This window comes from Megalobrama amblycephala, linkage group LG6, assembly GCF_018812025.1.
Source record: "Megalobrama amblycephala isolate DHTTF-2021 linkage group LG6, ASM1881202v1, whole genome shotgun sequence".
NCBI classification, from domain to species: domain Eukaryota; kingdom Metazoa; phylum Chordata; class Actinopteri; order Cypriniformes; family Xenocyprididae; genus Megalobrama; species Megalobrama amblycephala.
In genome coordinates, this window is record NC_063049.1 from 10425370 (window position 1) to 10448632 (window position 23263).

Consider the following 23263-nt stretch of genomic DNA (forward strand, 5'->3'; position numbering starts at 1 on the left):
AACAGGCAGCAATAGAAACAGCGTCTCACTCAATGTGTGTGTATGTGCGTGAATGTGTCATTGTTCTATTTTTAAAAAATGTGTTTCAAATGAGGCCAAAACTGGGATGTGCAAAACTACACATTTATTAAATCAACATTGGGTCTAGTCAGTGGGTTGTCTGAATGACTAGAAGGTCTTAAGAAAGCCCTGTATGACTAGGATAGTTTAGGGTCATTTTCAGCATACACCAATCTAATGAGTTTTTAGCGACATATCGATGCCAAGCAAAGTCTTTTTTTCCTCACAACTGGTACTTTAACCCTCCTAGACTGTTGTACTTTTACTGTTCATGAACTTTTGATCTAATTGACCTCTCCTAAGTTGCTAAATAATTGTGCTTGGCTGGATTTTATTTAAATTTATTTATTTATTTATTTTTAAAGGAAAAATACTAATTTCCTGGAAACAATAAAAGTATGTTCTTTTACGATGATTTGTATAAGCAAATAAGAAATCTTTTGAAACTTCACTACAGTAAAAAATAATAATACAAACAAAATCTACACTTCTATAACAGTTTAGAAAAACATTTCTAAACATTTAGAAATCATTATCAGTCATCAGTCATGTATTGGGTCACATTAATGAAAAAAGAAAGAAAGAAAACTAACAGGACTTCATGTCAGGTCAAAATCATGTTATGACAATAATGACCAGTAGATGGCTGAAGTGTTCTTTGCTTTTACCAACTGTGTAAGAATTATAGATTTGATGTTTTGAAGTTATAAATATTTGCATATTTATTTGTACATTATCCAACTATTATTCATCAAAGTTTAGGCTTTATTTTTCTTTAATCATCTTGAGGTATCAATTTTGCAGTGATGCTTATAGTTATATATATATATATATATATAGTGTGTGTATATATATATATATATATATATATATATATAGTGTGTGTGTATATATATATATATATATATATATATATATATATATATATATAGTGTGTGTGTGTATATATATATATATATATATATATATATAGTGTGTGTGTATATATATATATATATATATATATATATATATACATATATATTAGTGTGTGTGTGTATATATATATATATATATATATATTAGTGTGTGTGTATATATATATATATATAGTGTGTGTGTGTATATATATATATATATATATATTAGTGTGTGTGTGTATATATATATATATATATATATATATATATATATATATATATATATATATATATATATATATATGTGTAAGAGGGGCGAACCGTGGGGGCAGCAGAATGCCACTTGGACACAGGCTGGGGTCTGATCAGCCTCGGTCGACTTTGGTAAAGTTGGTTTTATATTCGCACATTCGGACTTCTGATAAATTCAGACTTTCCAATAAATGTGCAATACATTAATGTTTGCAAATTTTAAGCAGCGACATGATATTGACAACCAACGATTGTCAACTTACAACATTTTTCACAGTCGATCAAAATAGGCAAGTATTGTTTTAATGGCATATTTACTTGTGAATGTCCACTGAATGTCCAATGTAATGTGATTAACAAGGCTATTGAATACGGATGTCCGAATGTGCGAATATAAAACCAACTTTACCCAAGTCCTCGGTTGGGTCGCCAGGACGAGGGTGTCTGTTGTAAGACCCGAAACACCCAGTGACTCCTGGAAACAACACTGATGATGTGTCCAAGGTTGTGCAATCAAGATGTTTCTGTAAACTGGAAAATGCTTAAAATACTAACTTGATAAGATTGACTTGGTTTTAATAAATAGAACATTAATTACATTGTTAATGTAAAAATACAAAATTGAACAATTGTATTTGGGGTTTTTTTCTTTGTTAATGTAATGTTCATTTAACAAGGAAAATATGACAACGTTAAAAGTAACGGACATGAATTTAAATTTGATTTATAAAAAAATAAAAAATAAAAAACTGAGGGCATTGTTTGCCTCCTCATTTAAGAACACCACTGCACGGCACTGATAAATAAATAAATATAAATAAATAAATAAATAAATAAATTTCAATGGGGAACACAATACTTCTTGGGGTAACGCAGTAGTTTTGCGAGCAAATGGAACGTTGGGGATCACGTTTTGTGCTAGAATGCAATGTTTCTTGGAGGAAAGCAATACAGTAGGTCAGTTTTGACCGCAAACAGCCAAGGTGTGGCTTTTTGTTTGACCACTCTAACTCAATGAATGAAGTTTTTTTTTTTCTCTCAGATTGCATTTCTAAAGAAACCACCACATTTTAACTACTCAGATTGAGGAAACCATTAAACAAATTTAAATCATACAGTCTAGGAGGATTAAAGAGGATGAGAGAGTTTTAGCATGCTGACAGTCTAAATCCAAACAAACAAACAAACAAAAAAACTAAATAAATCTAGAAAAACTCATAATTGTTTTTTGGATCTCTATTCAAGTAGTCAACCATCATGACCCGTTTCAAAACACCTTACTGCATTACGAGACTCCACTGGCTCATTATAAAGTAGTGTCACCCAGACACTAATAAGGCATACATTTGTTCTGGTGCCTTCCTCTCACAAAAGTGCAGAGCATTGTCAACAGTGTAAGTGCATTACTCAGAGTACTTTAAGATCCAAGCAGGATCCTCTGCCCTTAAAGGAAATACTCCTTCAAACAGAGTCAAGAGTTGGTAAAACTCACTGAAAAACATGTTCTTCTCAAGCAAGTCACAGTGATGTGGTCATCTCCAAACCAATCAAACCTCACAACACAAACACGCACAACTCATAAAACAAAACAATCCATTATGAAACTGCCTGAAACACAAGCACAAACACATGTTGTTAGGAGGACACGTGTTAAATGTGTCTTACTTTGATTTGATAGGGCGCCTCATAGTTCCTATGAGGACTGAATCCAGCACACAGTTTGAAGAGACTTTTCATGGCTGTACATGAGTGTCTAACACATCTGTTTACTCATGACCGCTGTACTCATCATCTGTGCTGGAGCATGACAGCCCCTGCTCCATAACTAAAGCAAGGAAACCCTGTGTGACATACACCTGTCAATCACTGATCACCTGACACTTCTCAGGGCGGAGTCTGGAGTTTGGATCTGATTTTTAGTAGAAAGAGATGCTGAATTTGGAATCAAATACTAGCATACTATTACTATAATATTTTTAACGTATTTATTAAGGTATTAGTATGCTATAATTCAGTTCCAAATTCAGCAATAGTGTGCAACAGTTGTGTTATGGAAGAAAAAAAGATTTTGAATGATAATTTATCAAACTTATAAACCTAAGGTTATAAAGCTCCAAGGTTGTTAATCGATTGTATATGCTTTTGTTGAAGCCATCTGTTTGCATTTTTCAAACTTTAAAAAAAAAAAAAAATACTGTTTAAAAACTACATTACCCATAATGCTGTGCAAAAATTCCATCAATCAGAGAGTTATGAATCAAAAGAGCTTGCAGGGTACGGCAACTCCCATGACGCACCGCAAATGATGTAATTGAGTTGGTCTCTGTCTACACTCTCAAAATACTTCAAATACTTGTATATGTACTGTATATATACATACTTTGCAATTAACTTAAAATATATTGTTTCTATAGATATAATCAACAACTTTAAATCATTACTTTTATACTTTATAATTTTTTTCATTATGTCATTCGCAATGCTTCATGGGATTGTAATTCTTTCCATCATTAAAGCCATTATGTACACAGTCTTGTATCTTTGTCGTCTTTTCTGATTTTCAAATACTTTATTGCTTCAAATAAAATGTTTGTAATGTTGTGCTTCACCACGTAGCTCTTTGGCCTGGTTCATGGCTTATAATGCTTTAGCAAAGACTTTTTGAAATCCCTGTAGGAAAGATGAATGGAAAAAATAGCCTACTTCAGCACTCTATAGGCTTTCACTGAAATGTTTAGAATAGCATACTTACTAAATACTCACTCTACTTTTACCGTATACAGAATATATAGAGTTGCGGGAAAAAAGTATGTGAACCACTTGCAGAATCTGTGAAAATGTGAATAATTAAAAAAAAAAGAGAAATCATACAAAATGCATGCTATTTTTTATTTAGTACTGTCCTGAGTAAGATATTTTACATAAAAGATGTTTATATATAGTCAACAAGAAAAACAATAGCTGAATTTATTGAAATAACCACATTCAAAAGATTGGGAATCATTGATTTTCAATACTGTGTGTGGTTACCTGGATGATCTAAGACTGTTTTTTTGTTTTGTGATGGTTGTTCATGAGTCTCTTGTTTGTTCTGAGCAGTTAAACTGAGCTCTGTTCTTCAGAAAAATCCTCCAGCTCCTGCAAATTCTTCAGTTTTCAAGGATGTTTCTGCATATAGGACAATTGAAGGACTCAAGCTCAACTATTAAAAAAGGTTCAAACATTCACTGATGCTCCAGAAGGAAACATGCATTAAGAGCCATAGTTTCTTATTTTGTTTATCATTTCTATCATTTTTTTCATTTAGTAATGCCCTTCGGAAGCAACAGAAGATACTTGCATGTTTCCCAGAAGACAGATTAAATACAATTTACCTTGATCTTCAAATTCATTGTTTCAAAAAACAAAAAAAAATGTTTGAACCTTTTTTAATAGGTGTGTTTGAGCCCCTCAATTGTCCTCAGTGTGAAAAGACGGATCTCAAAATCATTCAGTCACTGCTGGAAAGGGTTCAAATATGCAAAAGATGCTGGAAAACTGAAGAATTTGCATGACCTGGAGGATTTTTCTGAAGAACAGTTTAACTGCTCAGGACAAACAAGAGACTCATGAACAACCATCACAAAACAAAACAAAACAAAACAGTCGTAGATCATCAGGTAAGCACACACAGTATTAAGAATCAAGGGTTCCCAAACGTTTGAATAGGGTAATTTTAATAAATTCAGCTATTTTTTGTCCTGTGGACTATATGTAAAAATATTTTATGTAAAATATCTTACTCAGGACAGTACTAAATAAAAAATAATCTCTAAATAAAAATTATTTTGTTAAAATTATTCACATTTTCACAGATTCTGCAAGTGGTTCACATACTTTTTCTTGCAACTGTATAATGTGCACAGTATGTAAATTTGCCTCTAAAGAATACCTAAATGACTCGAGGCTTGGCTAGTTATCACAGCTCCTTTAGCACCTGATGGTAAATGTTCCCCTGTGTGCCGTCTTTGATGGGATAGTCCAATGACTACAGTGCACCTGAGATTAGTGTAGAAGCGAGTGCAGCTCCAGAGGTCAGAGGTCAGATCTGTGTGTTTGTACCTTGTCACTGTCCATAGTGTTCTGTGAGGTTCTAGATGCAATGGAGATGGTGTCCGGCTGACTGCTGCCGTCTCCCTGACTGTCGGCATCCTCACCAGTGTCCCTGCAACCAAACACACAAATAAAAGTTCCTGTTAGTCAAATGCCATTGTTGTGTAAATGTACCCTTAAGCCCCGCCCATATCTGGTTTTATTTGGATAAAGATACAAATCATTGCAACAGATACAGATATTGGCTTTGCTGCAAACCCTTAGTTCCTATGTACAAATTTCAATTAGCAAAAGCAGTTTACATGAAGAGAGACAATATGGCAAATGTTTTCAAACGAACACAAGCCTCCTGTAATGTCATGCATTCATACTTATGAATCCTCATGGATGTAGTGTTTCGTCTCAGTCATTCTACAGATTGAATTTACATTAGTCACTAATGTAATTGCATTTACGTTAAGTCACTTAGCAGATGCTTTTATCCAAAGTGACATATTTGAGAACAACAACAACAAAAAAGCAGAATAACTGCAGTATCTTTTTAGAACCATTATGAGAGCTGAGATTATGATTATATGACTAAATTTAGTGTTTCATTTTTAGGATTGATGTACTGTATGCAATAGTAAAGTGTGTCTGACCTCTTGCTGTTGTTGCGGGGTTTGGCTGGTGCTTTGGGCATGTGGATGGGTTCCTTTAGCGCCCCCTTCAGGTGAATGATTCTCTCCTGGATGACCTCTCGGATGTTTTTAATCCATTCTTGCTTCACCTCAATACTGGACGCCTGAACAGTCATGCACATTTTAAACAGAAGGTCCATGTTTGAAATGTAAGATCTGAGTTATCAAAATCTTTGTTCATAAGCAGTTTCACTGATTAGAACATGTTTACAAATACTTACTATTCTAAAAAAATAATTGATTAATTATAAAATCAGTAATAAAACAGAGAGCAAATTGTACCTTGAGGACCGTCTTGTTGTCAGATGAGGGTGTGCGTCCCACCCACAGGGCAAATTTACACGGGTCTCCCTCCACATGTTCTGTCACCCCTAATTCAGATGTCTGCAAACACATAAAAACCAGAACATCACACAAAGATATTTAAATAAATTCAGTATTGATGGAAAACATGTTTAAAAGCATTAAAGTATGGAGTATTTAAGAGTGAGATAACCTAAGTGTGAACTGAAAGCGGAACTCTAATAAATGTGTCTGACAAAATTGAAAGCATTTCCATACTAAATCTTAAGTAGAGGCTTAAATGGTGTTTGTGAGACAAATCCAGATGACCGGAAGAAAACCGAAGGCACATCTGGCTCTGTTCACAGGCATATTGAACACAGTGAGAGGGGTGACAAACGCCCCATCTGGTCCACACACCTGTGCTGGCTGCTTCCAGGTATGTGTGGAAACACTTAACAGAGTTACACAATGTGGTAAAACAGATGGGAAATGTAAAACTCAAACATAACTGTGTTCACGTGTGCACTAACTGACCTTCCCATGGGACTTTTTTTTTTCTTTTATGTCATTGCAATGATCTGAACCAGGACTCAAAAAGGATTTTTTAATTTATTTTATTTTTTTTAATTTTTTTTCTGTCTTTGTCAGCTCAGATTCGTTCTGATTGCACTGGCTATGTTTTCATTGAACCCATAATTTTCATTTCATTTCAAACTATTTTTGTGTCAAAAATTATTCCAAGAAAATCAATGTTTTTATTCAGCAAGGATGCATTAAATTGATCAAAAGTGAAATTAAAGACTTTTATAATGTTACAAAAGAAAGACTTTCAAAGAATCCTGCAAAATGTATCATGGTTTCCACAAAATTATTAAGCAGCACAACTGTTTTCAACATTGATAATAATAAGAAGCAAATCAGCATATTAGAATGATTTGTGAATGATCATGTGACACTGAAGACTGGAGTAATGATGCTGAAAGTAAATTGCATTGAAAACTATATTCAACTAGAAAACGGTTGAAATGTAATACTATTACTCAATATTACTAATTTTACTGGATTTCTGACCAAGTAAATGCAGCCTTTGTGAGCAAACACACCGCAAGAGACTTCTCTTTAAAACAGTGGTCTCAAACTGCCGGCCCGCGGGCCATTTACGGCCCGCCCACCCCCCTCTACCCGGCCCGCAACTGATCTCAAATATAAAACATAATCCGGCCCACTAAATTATTATTATTATTATTATTCTCTAGTTGCTACCTGTCTGATATGCAAAGAAAAAGTCGCCGTTCTAAGGGGCATTCACATATCGTGTCACAAGCACAAGTGTTGCTGGTTTTGTTCCTAAATTACTGATTTTTTATTCCATATATCTTGTTGGATGTGAGAAGTCGCACCAGACTATTTCAATTAATAGTATTATATTAGTAATAGTATTATATAATTATATTACACTCTGTAACAATGAGAGAGACACTGCTGTTTACATTTAGTATGGTAAATAAGATATTTATAGTATAGGTATAAAAATATTTTAGTAGGCCTAATGAAATTTGAAGTAAATGAGGAATAATGCAAAGGAAAGTACATTTTCTGAAATGTTGCGCTTTCTTGCGCTTGAAGGATAATATGGCCCTCCTATGAGGTGTCAATCACAGAAACGGCCCCCCGACAATTTGAGTTTGAGACCCCTGCTTTAAAACTTTAAAACATCTTACTGATCCCAAACCTTTGAACTGTAGTGTATATGATGAATGGATGTAAAGTGTAGTGACTGAGCACTGACCCAAGCAAGTGACCATCATCTGAACCACACTTACTGTTGAGCCCTGTGTGAAGTGATAATGTGTGTGTGTAGACAGAGCGATATAACCAGTACCAGTAGTTTGTTCTTGTAGATGTATTTGGATCGTCCCGCAGAGTCTTTGATTTCTTTGCTGAAGACGAGGGAGATCTCAAAGAGGAAGAGGTGGCGGTCTCGGCCCTTACGGATCAGTGATTTGGGGTCCCACACCTGGAAGGTGTCCTGCAGGATGAGTTCACCCTGAACGTCCAAATTCTCATCAAAACCTGACGTGGGACAGAGGGCAGAAAACATCGTGTCAGAGGTTTAAGGCTTATTTAAGCATATCAGTAGAAAGGACAACAACTGTGTGATTGTGTGTATTCAGTGGTGTCGTACCCTCCAGCATGCTGACGTGCATGGCGTCGTTGGCTCTCTTCGGCACACTCAGCATGACCTCCAGTCCATCTTTAATTTCACCTTTGCCTTCTTCACAGCAGGACAGCAGCTCCTGTAAGCACACATACTGTACTGCACTGAACGCCACACCTGATCTTCTCATCAGAGCAATGCCTGGGAAACACACTGTACCTTGAGCAGCAGCTGGTATTTGGTGATCCTCTGCACAGGTTTGATGAGGTATGATGATATAGAGTTGGCCAGACCATGTCTCTTCTGAATATCCTGTTCAGAACAGACAAAAAAAAAAACAAAAAAAAATCATATATGAATAAAGCATCATTCACACGCACACTGACAACTGCTAAAACTATTCTCTCACTGTGGTGAATGTAACAAGTGACACTTGTTCAGTGACTCACTGAGTCCATCTACTGGTCAATTCATAGTGCTCTGCTGAACATGCATGAGGTCATTTCAATTTCAATTTGATTTAATTTAATTTTGCTTCATTTCAATGATATTAAAAAAACCCAACACATAGGCAAATTGCAGAAGATAAAAAAAGACAAAACATTTTTGGAGTTAATTAAATTAGACATGGACGCATGTGCTTCCACTTTAAAACATTTAAATTTCCGACTATTTCCATGAAATACTTTCAAGTTACGTGTCGCCGCAAAACCTAGTGTACACACCCCAGCATAAATGCTCCCAATAAATTAATTACTAAAGCATTTACCTTAACAAACCACTGTTAATTATAACAGAAAAGCAAGCAGAGGCTACTGCATGCAAGATTTATGGCAGAAAGTGTGCAAAGAGCCGTCACTCATATCAGTTAATCACAATCTCAAAAAGTTCTGTTATAATCAGTGAAGCTGACTATACAATAGGGCTTTTCACACTGTGCTTAACCCCGGGTTATCGTCATTCTAAACACCCCTTTTAACCCCGGGTAAAGGAGTGTTTCACACTTGTAATTTAAGCCCTATTCAGACGGGATTAGTTTTACATGGGGATGTGGAGTAAAGTAATTTTACCTCAGGACGTCTGTAATATTAATTGGCCAATTCGCACAGGATAAGACATCTCAGTAAAACTAGCAGAAGTGGGAGGGGTAACTAAATATACAAACTATAAATAACAGTTAGGTCCGGTCAAACGATTTATTAATTCAATTCTGATTGTATTATGATGTAATACGCACATTAGAATGGTAAAGAAAATACTTGAGGATTGCCACAGACTTGTCCCACCACCTACAACACAAATGAATGTTTCTTCAAGTGTTTCCATGCTTGAACAATGCGCAGAAAACTACTTTTAAACAGGAAATGACGGAATTTTACCGTACATATTTACAGCGGGTCTATTCGAACGGGATTAGTATTACCTGAGGTAATTTTTCCGGACCTTTTTACAGAAGGTAAAAGTCGCCGTAATCTTTACTGACATTGTCCGTAATGATTACTGAGATGCCACATTCAGACGGGACTAAAATCACTGAGAAGCTCTGGTAATGATTACTTTACCCCACCTCCCCATGTAAAACTAATCCCGTCCGAATAGGGCTTTAGATGCGGGGTTAGCATCGCTTTTTACCCGGGGTTATGAAACCCTGTTTTGAAACAGGGTTAGAGCCACTTTTGCGGTGTTAACTCTGCATTGCGGTGACAAACTTGTACAGTGTGAAACAATGCGGTGTTAGAATGTTACAACTAGATGCTTAGCAACTGACAACCAATCATGTGCCTTATATTCACGCGCTTTGGGCAGTCACGGAAACACACATCTGGTCCGCTTGTAATCCACATGTACCAGATGTGGGCCGGATCTGGGCCACACTATGTTGCTGTCTGGGGTATGAGCAGTGTGAAACGTGAATAAAGATAACCAAGGGATGACCCAGGGTTAACTATTTCAAGTGTGAAAAGCCCTAATCAATCTCTTTTATTTACATAATGTCAACACTTTGTTTGTTATAACAAGTGTTCAAAACTCAGCATTGAACAGAAACTTCGGCATTTTGAGCGGTGAATGGATTCAAACTTAAACACCTCTGACTGGCCATTGCATTCAAGAAATCAACAAGCATGTTTTTGATTGGCTACACTGCTCAACACTGCAAAAACACATTGTAAACAGAAACATTTGTAGCTCTCTAGAGAGCAAACATAGAGACGCACTGGAGTGTTTGCCAAATCTGTTTCGTCAGTATGCTATTATTACAGAGAAAACTGATCCTAGACCAGCAGTTATAGGCAGCAGGCATTGGTTTGAGTAAGAAAATTCTGCTAGTCTCAAATCTGTGGCTTCGACTATGAAATTAGTTGAATGATTTAGAAAACTGATGCGTACTTACATCAAAAAAACTCCCAGCATGCTCCAGGATGAGCTGACTGGAATCTGGTTTGTTTTTGCAGTACGTCACATAAATATTAAACTTATCAGCCTGAAACACAAACACATAAGCTTAAATTTAGCATATCAAAGACAAACAAATAAATCTTCCATATATAATTCCAGTGAATATTCACAATGTTCATCGACCAACAGAATGTCCCTTCTAATTCTTGCTCTGATAAAAAACATTTAGCTGGTCCTGAATGTTTTAAGTCTGTCCTAATAATTGGTGCATATGAGCAGCAATGAAGTAAAATGAATGAATGAATGAATGAGGTTATACTTTATTTAAAGGTATCAATGTTACAGAAATAAGTACTGACTCTGAGTAATATTAATTAACAAACACATACATGCTAGGGCTAGGGTTTGGTTTAGGGTTATTTGCTTATAATTACACATCATTTATTTATTTAAATAAATACATATATACATACACAGTTTTATATAAATTTTTATATTGAACTCTTCACCAATAAATGTATGTGCACAGCAACATAAATCATTTCCTGAAAAAATGTGATAGCATGCAAGTGAAAAACACTCACCCATGTAACAAAGCAATGCCCCACATCCTCGGGTAACTGCTCGTAATTGATCAGCTCTTTCACGAATATACTACAACACAAACAAAAGAACATGCAAATGAATCATAATCACTACATTTCCATATCACATGGGATCATAATTTGCATATGTATCATTTTTGAAAGCATATTATTCAGGTCTTTCATCTGCAGATAAATATGAAAACTGTGTATATGCTGATGAATTATTATTTGATTTAACCCCTTAGCATTCCTGTAAAATCTGCCTAACCCGCCTAAAAAAAGACATACCCAAAGTAAATTGCATGCTGTTCTTGAACCATTTGGAGTATATGCATTGTTTTGGTCTCTTTTGATGGCATTTGTACTGTAGGCGGCAGGGATGGGCAGTATTTATGATACATGTATTTCAAATACGTATTTCAAATACGAAATAGTATTTTGTAATTTGTATTTGATAGGGTTGATGAAAATGACTTTGTATTTTGTATCAAAATACTTTAGTGTTATGTATTTTTGTACTTTTAAAATACAGTAAAATACTTCGTCGTAAGAAGTCTACATGATGACATTACAAAAATGCGGCCTCTGATTGGTGCTTACTCAGTAGTTTGCCCAGACTTGTTGATTTCAGAGCAGATGTTAAGTTTTGGAATAGTTTACCAATTTACATAATGCTCTTAAAAACTATTATACCGAGCAGCAGCCCCCTATATTTATGATTTACAATCAAGTGATTAATTAGTTAGAAACTAGTTGCTATGAATACAGGTGCCATCAGTTGTCTTCTTAGTTCTTATGAATGAGTCAGTATTGCTGATGCAAAGTAGGCCCTTCGTTACCAAACACCAAGTAACTAAACTAGGATACCTATGAGTCATTCGCAAACTGTTAAACATTAAACTGTTGGTTACTTTAAAACTAACCATCTGGGAGATCACATGGATATGTGAATATTTGATCTGTTAAAGCCTCAATATGTACATTTTTGCCACTAGAGGTCGCTTATGCTTGATTTTGTGGAATCATGGGATGTGTTCTTCTTCACGTCTACAGCCAGTGGAAAAGAAACGGGATGGGACTCGGGCATAAATCATGTTCATGGATGAGATTATTAATGTTACTGTGGTATGAAGCAGAGCAGGGCCGAGTGATTTGGGAGCTGAACAAGACCGATGGAGTGATTGCTAATGAGAGACGAGAGACTTAAAATTAAGGTATTTGGTATTTTATTTTAAAATACATTTTGATGTATTTTTGCCCAAACTTGGCAGGCAAAAGGGAACGCTAACAGGTTAATGAGGTTAAACTCACTTATTGTGGAAGTCATAAATCTCCTGAATGTTCCCGAAAATGATGTGCTCCTTGTTGGCGATCCCTGAAGGGATTTCCTCTACACCATTGGTCATCTCCCACAAATATGTCTAATAAATAAAATAACACAGGAAATTAAATTTACAATCATTAGAATGCAATATGTACAGTACATGCACAGTACAGTAAAGACCTTTAGCATCCTACAGGCATAATCTTTTGAAATAAAGAAGTTTGATTTACTATGCAGAGAAACCCCCATCCCTAGCACACTGAACACTGAAGTTAGCCAATCAAAATCAAGGTGATTTACATAGACAGGACTTAAAGGTAGAGTAGGAAAAATGTTTAAATCTAAGGGTCAGGATTGAATGATTTATTATGACTTATTATCATTAATAAAACTGAAACACTTACCTCTAAACATTCATGTAAGTCCCTCACATAAGCCTTTTCTGTCTGTAACAGTTCTGCTATAATAAACCTGCAACAACACAAGCAAGAGATGGATTATAAGTGTCTGATCTTGTGAAGTGTGTGTGGAAGCACTGGCTGGAGGCTGTGTATGATCACTTACTCTTTCTTCCGGGCTGATTTCCTCTTTTCCTCGTTCACCTCGTGGTTGGGGTCACGCAGTTTGACCTCTGGGTCAGTTAGACTGGCTGGAATGATATCCAACTCCAGATCCTTATTATCCTGAAATGCACACACAATCAGAAAAAAAAAATAAAAATCCATATTATTATTCATTTTAATAAGGTAAGGTGTTGCTGGGAAGGTGGCATAAGTGCAGTACCTCAGAGCTGATGCCCAGCGCGTTCTCCAGACCGCAGCGGTATTTGCCCATGCGCAGGGAGAAGTCTCTGTAACGCTTGTCCACTGCCGTCACACACTTCTTCAGCTCGGTGACGTGCATGTGTCCCTTCTCTACAAAATTATCTGCCAGCTGGATCAACATCTTCACTTTCTCCTTAGTTTGCTGCATCACACATGAACATTATGCAAGTGAGTGTGTGGTTTGATCATTTATGCGCAACATATGTCATCATGTAGAGAAACAAGATGCATCTATGAATGTCCCTCAGAGAATTACTTGTTTGAAGAGTTCATGTGGCAGTCTGTGACACACATTAGAGACTAATATGAAACAGAAAAGAAAGATGTGAGGGGAAGTGTTTGTGCCTCTGTACCTTGGCAGATACGCGGAATTCTTCATATTCTCTCAGCAGTTCCTGAGTTTTCTCCACCGAGTCTCCAGGGGACGTGTGAGTGCTGAGATAGACCTCTCCTGCCTCTTCTATCCACTCTAATGCCTGACACAGAGACAGACAGACTCCATCAAATGATCCAATTCAACACATCACTCAGTCTGTGCAGTTGACGTATTCTGCACTCTGTGGATGCGAGGTCTGGGATTCAAACACACCAAAACATTCACCAAATCACAAACACCCAATTCACGAGTTTGTGTGCCCATATAATCTTAGCGTAAGTGGTGAACAGATTTGGCTTGCTGTCTGCTATAGAGGGGCTCGGAGAGGATATTCTACTCGAGCTCCGATTGCCCCATATAACAGGCAAAATTGTACAAAAAGGAGGAGAAGGGGTGGAGGAGGGATGCCGAAAGAACTAACAACAGGAAGAGGTAAGATGCTGGTTTTATACCATGGTATTAATTGGAAGATTAGATACTCCTCCCAAAATTACGTTTATTAACTTCACTAAAGACAGAAACACCATGAAAATATTCTGAAAAATGAATGTCTGAACAAATTATTTGTAATGCAATGGTATTACAAATGGCAGCATTTTCACCATTTTTCTTCCATACATTTCAGAGCTTAATGTGTGTTTTTTTTTTTTAAATAAATATTTTTGACAAGTTATAAATTGTTGATTTATGACTAGGGGAAGGTGGTAAACACTAAACACAACAGCATACACAAATATGAGATTTTCACCATTCTTCTTCCATACATTTCAGAGCTTAATGTGGTTTTTTTGTTTTGTATTGTTTTTTTTTTCTTTTTTCTTTCACGAATATGAAAATTTACTAGAATGACCACATACCAATTTAACTTATTTGTCTTTTTTTATTATCTTAAAATAAGTACGGATGCTTGTTTCCGCCACGGAATTAAAAAATAAAAAAGGTAATTGCAACTTTTTATCTCACTACTCTTTATAATGCTCAATTGTGAGGAATAAAAGTCAGAATTCAGTCAGAATTGTGAGATATAAACTCACAATTCAGACTTTTTTCTCAGAATTGTAATATATAAACTCACAATTGCAAGCTTCCATAAATCTAATCTAATATGTATTCAAATATAATTCCACTATAATTTTTTAATGCTGTCAATTTAATGTGTTAATTTGGTACACTAATTATGAAAATGCTAAATTTAAGCAAATGAACAACAAGTTTGAAGTACCATATAAATTCAAAGCATGTTTTTGCAAATTCTGCAGTCGTATTCTTGTGTATAAAACTGCTAGATGGAGCACAACACGACAGAAAAGAATGCAGAGGTCTGGCTGAACTACAGTGTATCACTTTGTGTCTCGCAGTCTTAACAACACGGCATTCATTGTGCATGTCAATGAAAAACAACTCTGTATTTTGCTGTCACGTGGCCATTTATTAAAAATGAATGCATACAGCGTAAAAGGTCCCAAGTCTACATTGGATAGATTGACAAACTCAATACACTCTGACGAACTCTGTTCTGTTCAAAAATGAATTACTGTGGACTGTAGGCCATTGATAGACTTGATGATATGAAAATAAAACAATCAATATAATGATTCTTATAGTCTCTTTTTGTAACATCAATATACTGTAATGCTTTTGGCTGATGCAATAATGTCACGTCATTGTGAATGTTATTGTATGTGAATTATCTTAATTTGGGGGCTTTGCTCGGCAAATGTTGATGTATATCTCATTAAATACTATGAATTAGATTAATTATCAAATTCTAATGATTTCAATTTAAATTTATCTGATTGACAGCCCTATTTTGTTATGAAATGTAAACTTATTTAAACAAGGTTTGTAGCACTGTGTCAGGGTATGTTAGTTGATAGCTGCATTTAAATCCTTTCTTCTCCTCTTTATTACCTGCCCAGATGTGACAGAACACAAGACCGGATCAAATGGATCTAGTATCAGTGGCCCTTCACCCTGAGGACCATCTTATGTCCCTTTATCGCTTAACCATAGATGTTCGCTGGAGAATTATTAAGACTTTCTTGAACTGTGCCATCAGGTTTGCTGGAATGAGGCAACATTGAAGACATGTCTTTGGAGTGGGCTTGATGATCACCTCCTCCGACTGATGCCTATGGGGAATTCCAGGTGCTCATTACTTCAGTACATCGAATATGCATTGTGGATGACTGGATCCCCCCTTACAGGAGGACACCTACTCCAGAGTCTCTGTACCTATTCCAGCCAAGAACGCCCTTAATCCTCCAGTGGACCCTGCAGACCCAGAGCCAATGCCCGCCATGGAAGCGGAGCCAATACCCGTCACTGACCCAGAGCCACAGCCGATGCCCACCCCGGAGTCAACGCTTAAGCCACATCCATCCCGGGGTTGATGCCCACTGACCAGGTGTGTGAGTTGGTTTCTATGTCTATCCTCCTGACATTATTTGTGGAGTTGGATACCGAGGATTGGCTTATTGACTGGGATTCAGCAGAGCCAGTTCCCACCCTTGTCCCCACCCATGAACCTCTTCTTCCTCTGGTGGTCCCGTCTGGCTGGACAGATATCCTGGTCCCATCTAAAGTCCTCCCTCCTCCACTGGTCCCATCCAACCTTCAGTCTCCTTCACTGCCCAGCACCAAATCTGATTCGTTGCCCAGCATCAAGTCTCCTTTGTCTGTGATGGTCCCACACAGCCTCCCTCTCCTGCCTCCTCAACCTAAGCCAGCCAGTTCCATTTGGCTCCTCCACTGTTGACTCCATTCTGCTGTGCGGATCAGCTTTGGTTCTTCTGGTCTCCAGCTCCACCTTGGAAAGTGGCTCCGCCTCGGGCCCCCAAGCCATCATTCCACCTTGGCCCATTGACCAGTTGGCTCCAGCTTGGCTCCTCATTCCCTCGGCTCCCTCATCCCTCTGGCTCCGCCTTGGTCAGTCATCGCTCTGCCTTACAGGCCTTTGGCTGTGGCTTGTTCCCCCACCCTTTCAGGCCCATCATGCTCTGCCTTCCCTCTAGCTCTGCCTTGGTCCTCTGTCCCACTGGGTCTGCCTCAGTCCTCCGGTACCCTGGCTCCACCTCGGCCGCTCATCACCCTGGTTCCGCCTTGGCCTCCAGGACCTACGGTGTTGCCCGGTCTCTGTCTCTTCGGCTCCACCCCGGTCTCCAACTCTCCTGGCTCCACTGCTGGTGGTCGGACCTCCCAACTTTGGTTCTGCCATGGGCCTTCGTTCTTGTGGTACTCTAGGGTGTCATTTGGATCCTCCCTCCATCGGCTCCTCCCTTAGTCATCTTTGTCGTGATGTTTCTATCTGCCAGTCCCGCCTTGGTTGCATCCCTCTCCACTGCCACGTCCTCCTACAGAGCCCCCACCCTTCCTCCTCATCTGGACTTTGTTTGTAGTTTATAGCGTGAGGAGCCTTTTTATGTCAGGAATATGTTAGTTTTCATCTTTTCCTGTGTTCCCAATCCTATTTTGTTTCCAAGGTTAAAGATTATGTTAAGCACCTGTCTCTAGTTCTGTTGATTAGCTATCCTGTGTGTAAGGCCCTTAGTTTGTTCAGTTCTTTGTCTTGTTGTCACATGTTTGCTCCTGTGATTTCTGCTTTTGGATTATCTCTTTTGTTTTAGTTTTTTTGAGATAACTGCATTTAGATCCTTTCTTCTCCTCTTAATTTCCTGCCAAGATGTGACACTGTTTCACATTGCCAATTGCTTTCTACCAAAAACTAAAAACTTAAGTGACATTATCTCTTCTTTCCTTTTCAGGAGCATTCTTTCATCATAAATTATACAAACAACAACAAAAACATAAACGCACCTAGACTTCTAGAACAGACACACACATACAACATTCACACCCACAAAAATACACAAACAAAAAAGTGCAGTTTCTGGAGTATATAAACATACACACAAATATAAGTTTACTTCAGTGTTGTCACCTGTTTGGCACTGTGTTCAAACACCACATACTGCTGACACTGATCCAAACGCCGCTTCTTCATGGTCCAGAAATGCAGAACTCTGTTTTCCCTCTGTAGCAGTTCATTCAGGATGGCTATACAAACACGACACAACACACATTACAAATGCTTAACATGAATAAATGAATGACTGGATAAATGAAGAATGTTTTGTGAGAGAAAAGGAAAAATTCAAAGCTAAAATAACAGCTTAAAATACAAAAGATGGACACACAAATACCAGCTCAGATTGTGACATAATTAGGTATGACAAAACAGAGTACAAGCTCTGACCTTTGACCTGTTGCTCAGGACCGCGGGTGTTGCTAGATGACCCCTGAGTGCTGACGTTATTACGATGGATGTATTTCAGAAAAACCTCAGCATTTCGCCTGGCCAGAGTACATGCCTGAAAAAACCACAGCAGACTTTACAGATTTAAAACAGACCCTCACATACACAAAGCTGGACTGAATTTATTTCTCATGATTCTAGAAAGCTTTTGATTTAAAGTTTTTTGAATATTAGATTTGAATAAAAATATATTGTGTCCTATAAATTGTGCCTGCTCCTCTGTAAGATGCACTGTAAGAGACACTTTTGCGATTGATATTATACAGTTGATAACTTCATGTGGGCTTGTGTGAGACTGAGAGAGAGTTTAAGAGATCGCTGTTCATTCATAAGTGACCTTGAGAAAAGCCTCTTTCTGCTCCAGGTGTTTGCTGATGAGAGGCAGGACATGATCCATCTCTGCTGAAGATCCCAGTTTATCATGAGCTCCACACCAGTCCTCATCTCGACGGTACTCCTGCTCCAGACTCTCCAGCACACTACACACCTGTGAATAAGCAATTAATATGCACAGGGTTTGTGAAGATAGGCAGGATTTAGAGACCGGGATGTTGTCACTAGCTGGTCAGATATGATATGTCTAAATAATAATGAGTATTTCCAATTGAATGTTTATTACAATTTCTCAGTGTTAATATTAATCAAATTATTTGAGTTCTTTTGAAGAAGACCACTCTGCATCTCATAGCCAACAGGTACTTGCTAGTAAAATTGCCAAATCTTTTGAAAAAGAAGTACACGTTTGCAAACTTTTAAAAAGAGTATTCAAAGGATTAGTTCACTTTAAAATGAAAATTACCCAAAGCTCCCTCAAGCCATCCTAGGTGTATATGACTTTCTTCTTTCTGATGAACACAATCGGAGTTATATTAATAACTATATCCTGATGAATCCAAGATTTATAATGGCAGTGAACAGGACCAGTGAGTATGATCTGAAGAAAGTGCATCCATCCATTATAAACGTATCACACGCTTCCGGGGGTTAATAAAGGCCTTCTCAAGTGAAGTGAGGCATTTGTGTAAGAAAAATATCCATATTTAACAAATTATAGTTATAAAGTAAAATATCTAACTTCCGCCAGATCGCCTTCCGTATTCAACTTATTGAATATTTTCATAAGTTGAATACAGAAGGCATAGGATGTAGCGTAAGTGTTTTGAACTGTGAGAATTTTACACTTTCTTCGTAAGTTGAATACAGAAGGCGATCTGGCGGAAGCTAGAATGCATCACTTCGCTTCAGAAGGTCTTTATTAACCTCTCGGAGCCGTGGAGTGCATTTATGACAGATGGATGCACTTGTTTCAAACAGGTGGTTTCCGTGTACTTCAATTTTAACACGATTATGTTCATCAGAAAGAAGAAAGTCATATACACCTAGGATGGCTTGAGGGTGAGTAAAGCCTGGGGTAATTTTCATATTAAAGTGAACTAATCCTTTAATACAGATATAATATATGTTAAAAGAATATACTGAACTGAATGTAATGTTTTCAGACACTTAACTGCATGCTATTTACAATTAAATGAAAATGTGTTATAGTTGAAATTTATGTTAATGCAATTCGCTTAACTTAGGAGTGACTAAAATATTAGTTAAAGTGTACTGAAAAATGTAGACATTTACTTTAATGTCATTACTGTTGTAACTCATATTTCACCTATTTAAATACATTTCAATTACACATTTTTAATGATGTTTGTTTGTAAATATATTAAATTGCAAATATATTTACTTAATATATTAAGTACTTAACATGTTTTAGACATGTCGACACATAAGAATAAGTGTTCTTTAAGTCAATGCCAAAAATGATTAAAACAAAAATGATTTAAAATGTACTTTAAAGTAAAACTTAAGATTTGAGATTATTACAAAGCGCACTTTTTAAAAGTGTACTTAAGTGTGTTAAAGGTGCCCTAGATTCAAAAATTGAATTTACCTCAGCACAGTTAAATAACAAGAGTTCAGTACATGGAAAAGACATACAGTGAGTCTCAAACCCCATTGTTTCCTCCTTCTTATATAAATCTCATTTGTTTAAACGACCTCCGAAGAACAGGCGAATCTCAACATAACACCGACTGTTACGTAACAGTCGGGGTGTACGCCCCCAATATTTGCATAATGCCAGCCCATGTTCAAGGGATTACACAAGCCAGTATTAACGTGGAGCTGCACACAGCCGAATCATCAGACTAGGTAAGCAAGCAAGAACAACAGCGAAAAATGGCAGATGGAGCAATAATAACTGACATAATCCATGATAGCATGATATTTTTACTGATATTTGTAAATTGTCTTTCTAAATGTTTCGTTAGCATGTTGCTAATGTACTGTTAAATGTGGTTAAAGTTACCATCGTTTCTTACTGTATTCACGGAGACAAGAGCCGTCGCTATTTTCATTTTTTAAACACTTGCAGTCTGTATAATTCATAAACACAACTTCATTCTTTATAAATCTCTCCAACAGTGTAGCATTAGCTGTTAGCAACGGAGGACAGCCTCAAATTCACTCAGAATAAAACGTTAACATCCAAATAAATACTTTACTCACATAATTCGAAGCATGCATACAGCATGCATGATGAACATCTTGTAAAGATCCATTTGAGGGTTATATTAGCTGTGTGAACTTTGTAAATGCGCTGTAATATAGTCGACAGCTCGTGTGGCAGGGAGCACGCGATTTAAGGGGGCGGCGCCGAGTGTAAATCAGTGCATTGTTAATGATGCCCCAAAATAGGCAGTTAAACTTCACAGACACATTCAGGAGACACCTTAGTCTTGTATTACATCTTGTGAAAAAGAATTCTTGGGCACCTTTAAGAAACAGTCATGAAAGTGCACTCTCTTTAAGTATAGTTGAGTGGCCTTTTATTTGATTAATATTATATTATATGCAAGTAGTTTTTTTTTTTTTTTTCACAAGGGTAATGTGCCATTAAAACTAATCTTAGGACACTTGACTGTCTTTTGTAGTAAGTCTTCTTGGGGTGTATCAGTCACAGCCCAAAAGAGTAATGTTATAGTGTGTTTCTCAGCACCTGTTCTGATGTCTTGTAGAAGGCCACGGAGGCATTAACCAGCTTGAGTCTGTCTTCCATCTTCAGCATGAGCTGCTGCCAATGTACAGCCACCTTCTCTGCACAGCTGCGGATGGCCTCAGGGTCAAAGTGTCCAGCCTGTAACATGATCTCAGCCTTCTGCTGCACCTGTAGTGCACTCTGATGGGTTTTATGAAGAGAGTTGGCATGGAACAAAGACTGCAGGGAGAGAAAGAGAGAGAACAATACGTCAGTAACTCAGAGGATGACAACAAAATCAAAGAATAGTGTGATTATGTTCAGTACGGCACTACCTAACCATGCATCATACATTGGTGGACAGGTTTTTTTTTTCTTTAAACATTGTTCAAGAATATGTACTTTATAAGAATAGTTTTATTTTGTGAAACTTTTACTTTTATGGCACTACATTGCAAGGCATTTTGTTCTGTACTTGTACTCAAGTACTTGATTTGTGAACCAATAGAGCTCCGGAGGTCACGTGACCCACTCTGTTTACACCACCATGCTGGCAGGCAGGCAGATCCTTATAATGCCCCCGGGGTGCTTTTAACGTGTATCGATAAAGGAACGGATAGCTTTTTTGACCTGCAGTATCCTGAAATCTACAACTCACTTTTCCTCGTCCTACTCCGGAGACTCTTTAAAAGCCTACAAAAGCCTGGAGGGGTACAAATGGACGTGATGAATATTCAACTTTGGAGTCTGCCAGCTACAACTAAAAACTTTGTCATCATTGTCATCATCAATTGTGTTGTTAGGTAACGTAATCGACCCTAGCTGTCCTTGTTTGTTAGTAGCCAGGCAAATCTATATCACTGTGAGTACAGTACATCATAAATGTCACGACATCTTAACCCGTTTAATCCCACATTTTTCCCAGACAAGTATCCAAATGAGGTGTCATTAGTTGCCCCTTGAAATAATCAATCATTATTTTTTGAAATTTTTATGGAAAAGTATGTTAAAAATTGTGTTTTATGTTCATACTGAAATATCTAACGTTAGCCCAGTAATTTAACACATTTTAAACTCTTTCATGTCATTTTAGGGTTACTATTACACATAAAAACCCTTATACAACACTTACAGGAATACTGAGATAAGACGAAAAAAAAATTAAATAAAAAAATACAACCATCTGTTGTTTTGTTGTGTTGGCTAGCATGTTTTATTGCAGTTTTATTTCAGTCGTCTACCGATATCCTAAAAAAATACGAGAAGATGATTTTCCCTTTGCTTTCCCCCGCCTGTTCTGGCATCGTGGCGCACAGCAGCTGTCCACCATGTTGAAATAGGAAGGTTTGTAAGCTCTAAACAGTCTGGTTTTAAATTATCGAACACTATCGCGAAGTTTAGTTTGCGTGACGTCAACCTCCGGAGCTCTATACTAATTGTAGAACTGTATGTGTAAGGATAGCTGTAACATAGTGAGGTCATGTGACAACAATTCACAGTGCACAAGCTATTTTTTAAAACTAGTATACAGTACATACTGTGCAGCATGTTGTAAGCAATATGCTGATGTTCCATTCTGAACATAGACAATAATTCTACATGTTCTACAAAAAGGAGGATACCCCTGCCTTTAATTTAGTAAACTCTTAAATCACACGGATTAAAAGAGACAGATAATTAAAAGTAAACATCTATTAGAGTAGATCATTTGAGCATCTTTTACAGGACGTTATCGAGCAGCCCTCCTACCCCAGACTGCTGACAGCTTTAGGTTTTCTACAGCCAAACACGGTCTGTTTTCTATCTGCTGGCATTGTCATGATGAAGGAAAAAATAAATCTAACTTTAATAGTCAGCGAAAGACATTTACGAGCAGAGTCGAGCAGGTAGAACCTTGTCCAAAGCAGGAAACAGATTCTGATACCAAATCCTGTGATAAATGACATGACTACTGTACTAAGAGCTACAGACTGATGGCAAACA

At 37.2% G+C, this 23263-nt stretch overlaps 1 protein-coding gene across 7 annotated transcripts in view; it reads right to left on the reverse strand.

The window, feature by feature from the left end:
* Positions 1-23263, reverse strand: part of kalrna (kalirin RhoGEF kinase a) — a 320600-nt gene that overhangs the window by 84638 nt on the left and 212699 nt on the right. For 6 of the 7 annotated variants that reach the window (XM_048192910.1, XM_048192911.1, XM_048192909.1 and 3 more), the window contains 17 exons: positions 21302-21520; positions 18587-18736; positions 18190-18304; positions 17875-17990; positions 13912-14034; positions 13518-13700; positions 13299-13417; positions 13139-13205; positions 12722-12831; positions 11408-11477; positions 10819-10908; positions 8646-8738; positions 8454-8565; positions 8151-8341; positions 6266-6367; positions 5945-6087; positions 5313-5415 (listed from right to left, as the gene is read on the reverse strand). In XM_048192910.1, coding sequence (XP_048048867.1) covers positions 5313-5415; positions 5945-6087; positions 6266-6367; positions 8151-8341; positions 8454-8565; positions 8646-8738; positions 10819-10908; positions 11408-11477; positions 12722-12831; positions 13139-13205; positions 13299-13417; positions 13518-13700; positions 13912-14034; positions 17875-17990; positions 18190-18304; positions 18587-18736; positions 21302-21520 — 2106 coding nt within the window. Of the gene's footprint in view, positions 1-2876; positions 3061-5312; positions 5416-5944; positions 6088-6265; positions 6368-8150; positions 8342-8453; positions 8566-8645; positions 8739-10818; positions 10909-11407; positions 11478-12721; positions 12832-13138; positions 13206-13298; positions 13418-13517; positions 13701-13911; positions 14035-17874; positions 17991-18189; positions 18305-18586; positions 18737-21301; positions 21521-23263 lie in introns of those variants that run through there. The other variant, XM_048192916.1, reaches the window with a different exon arrangement.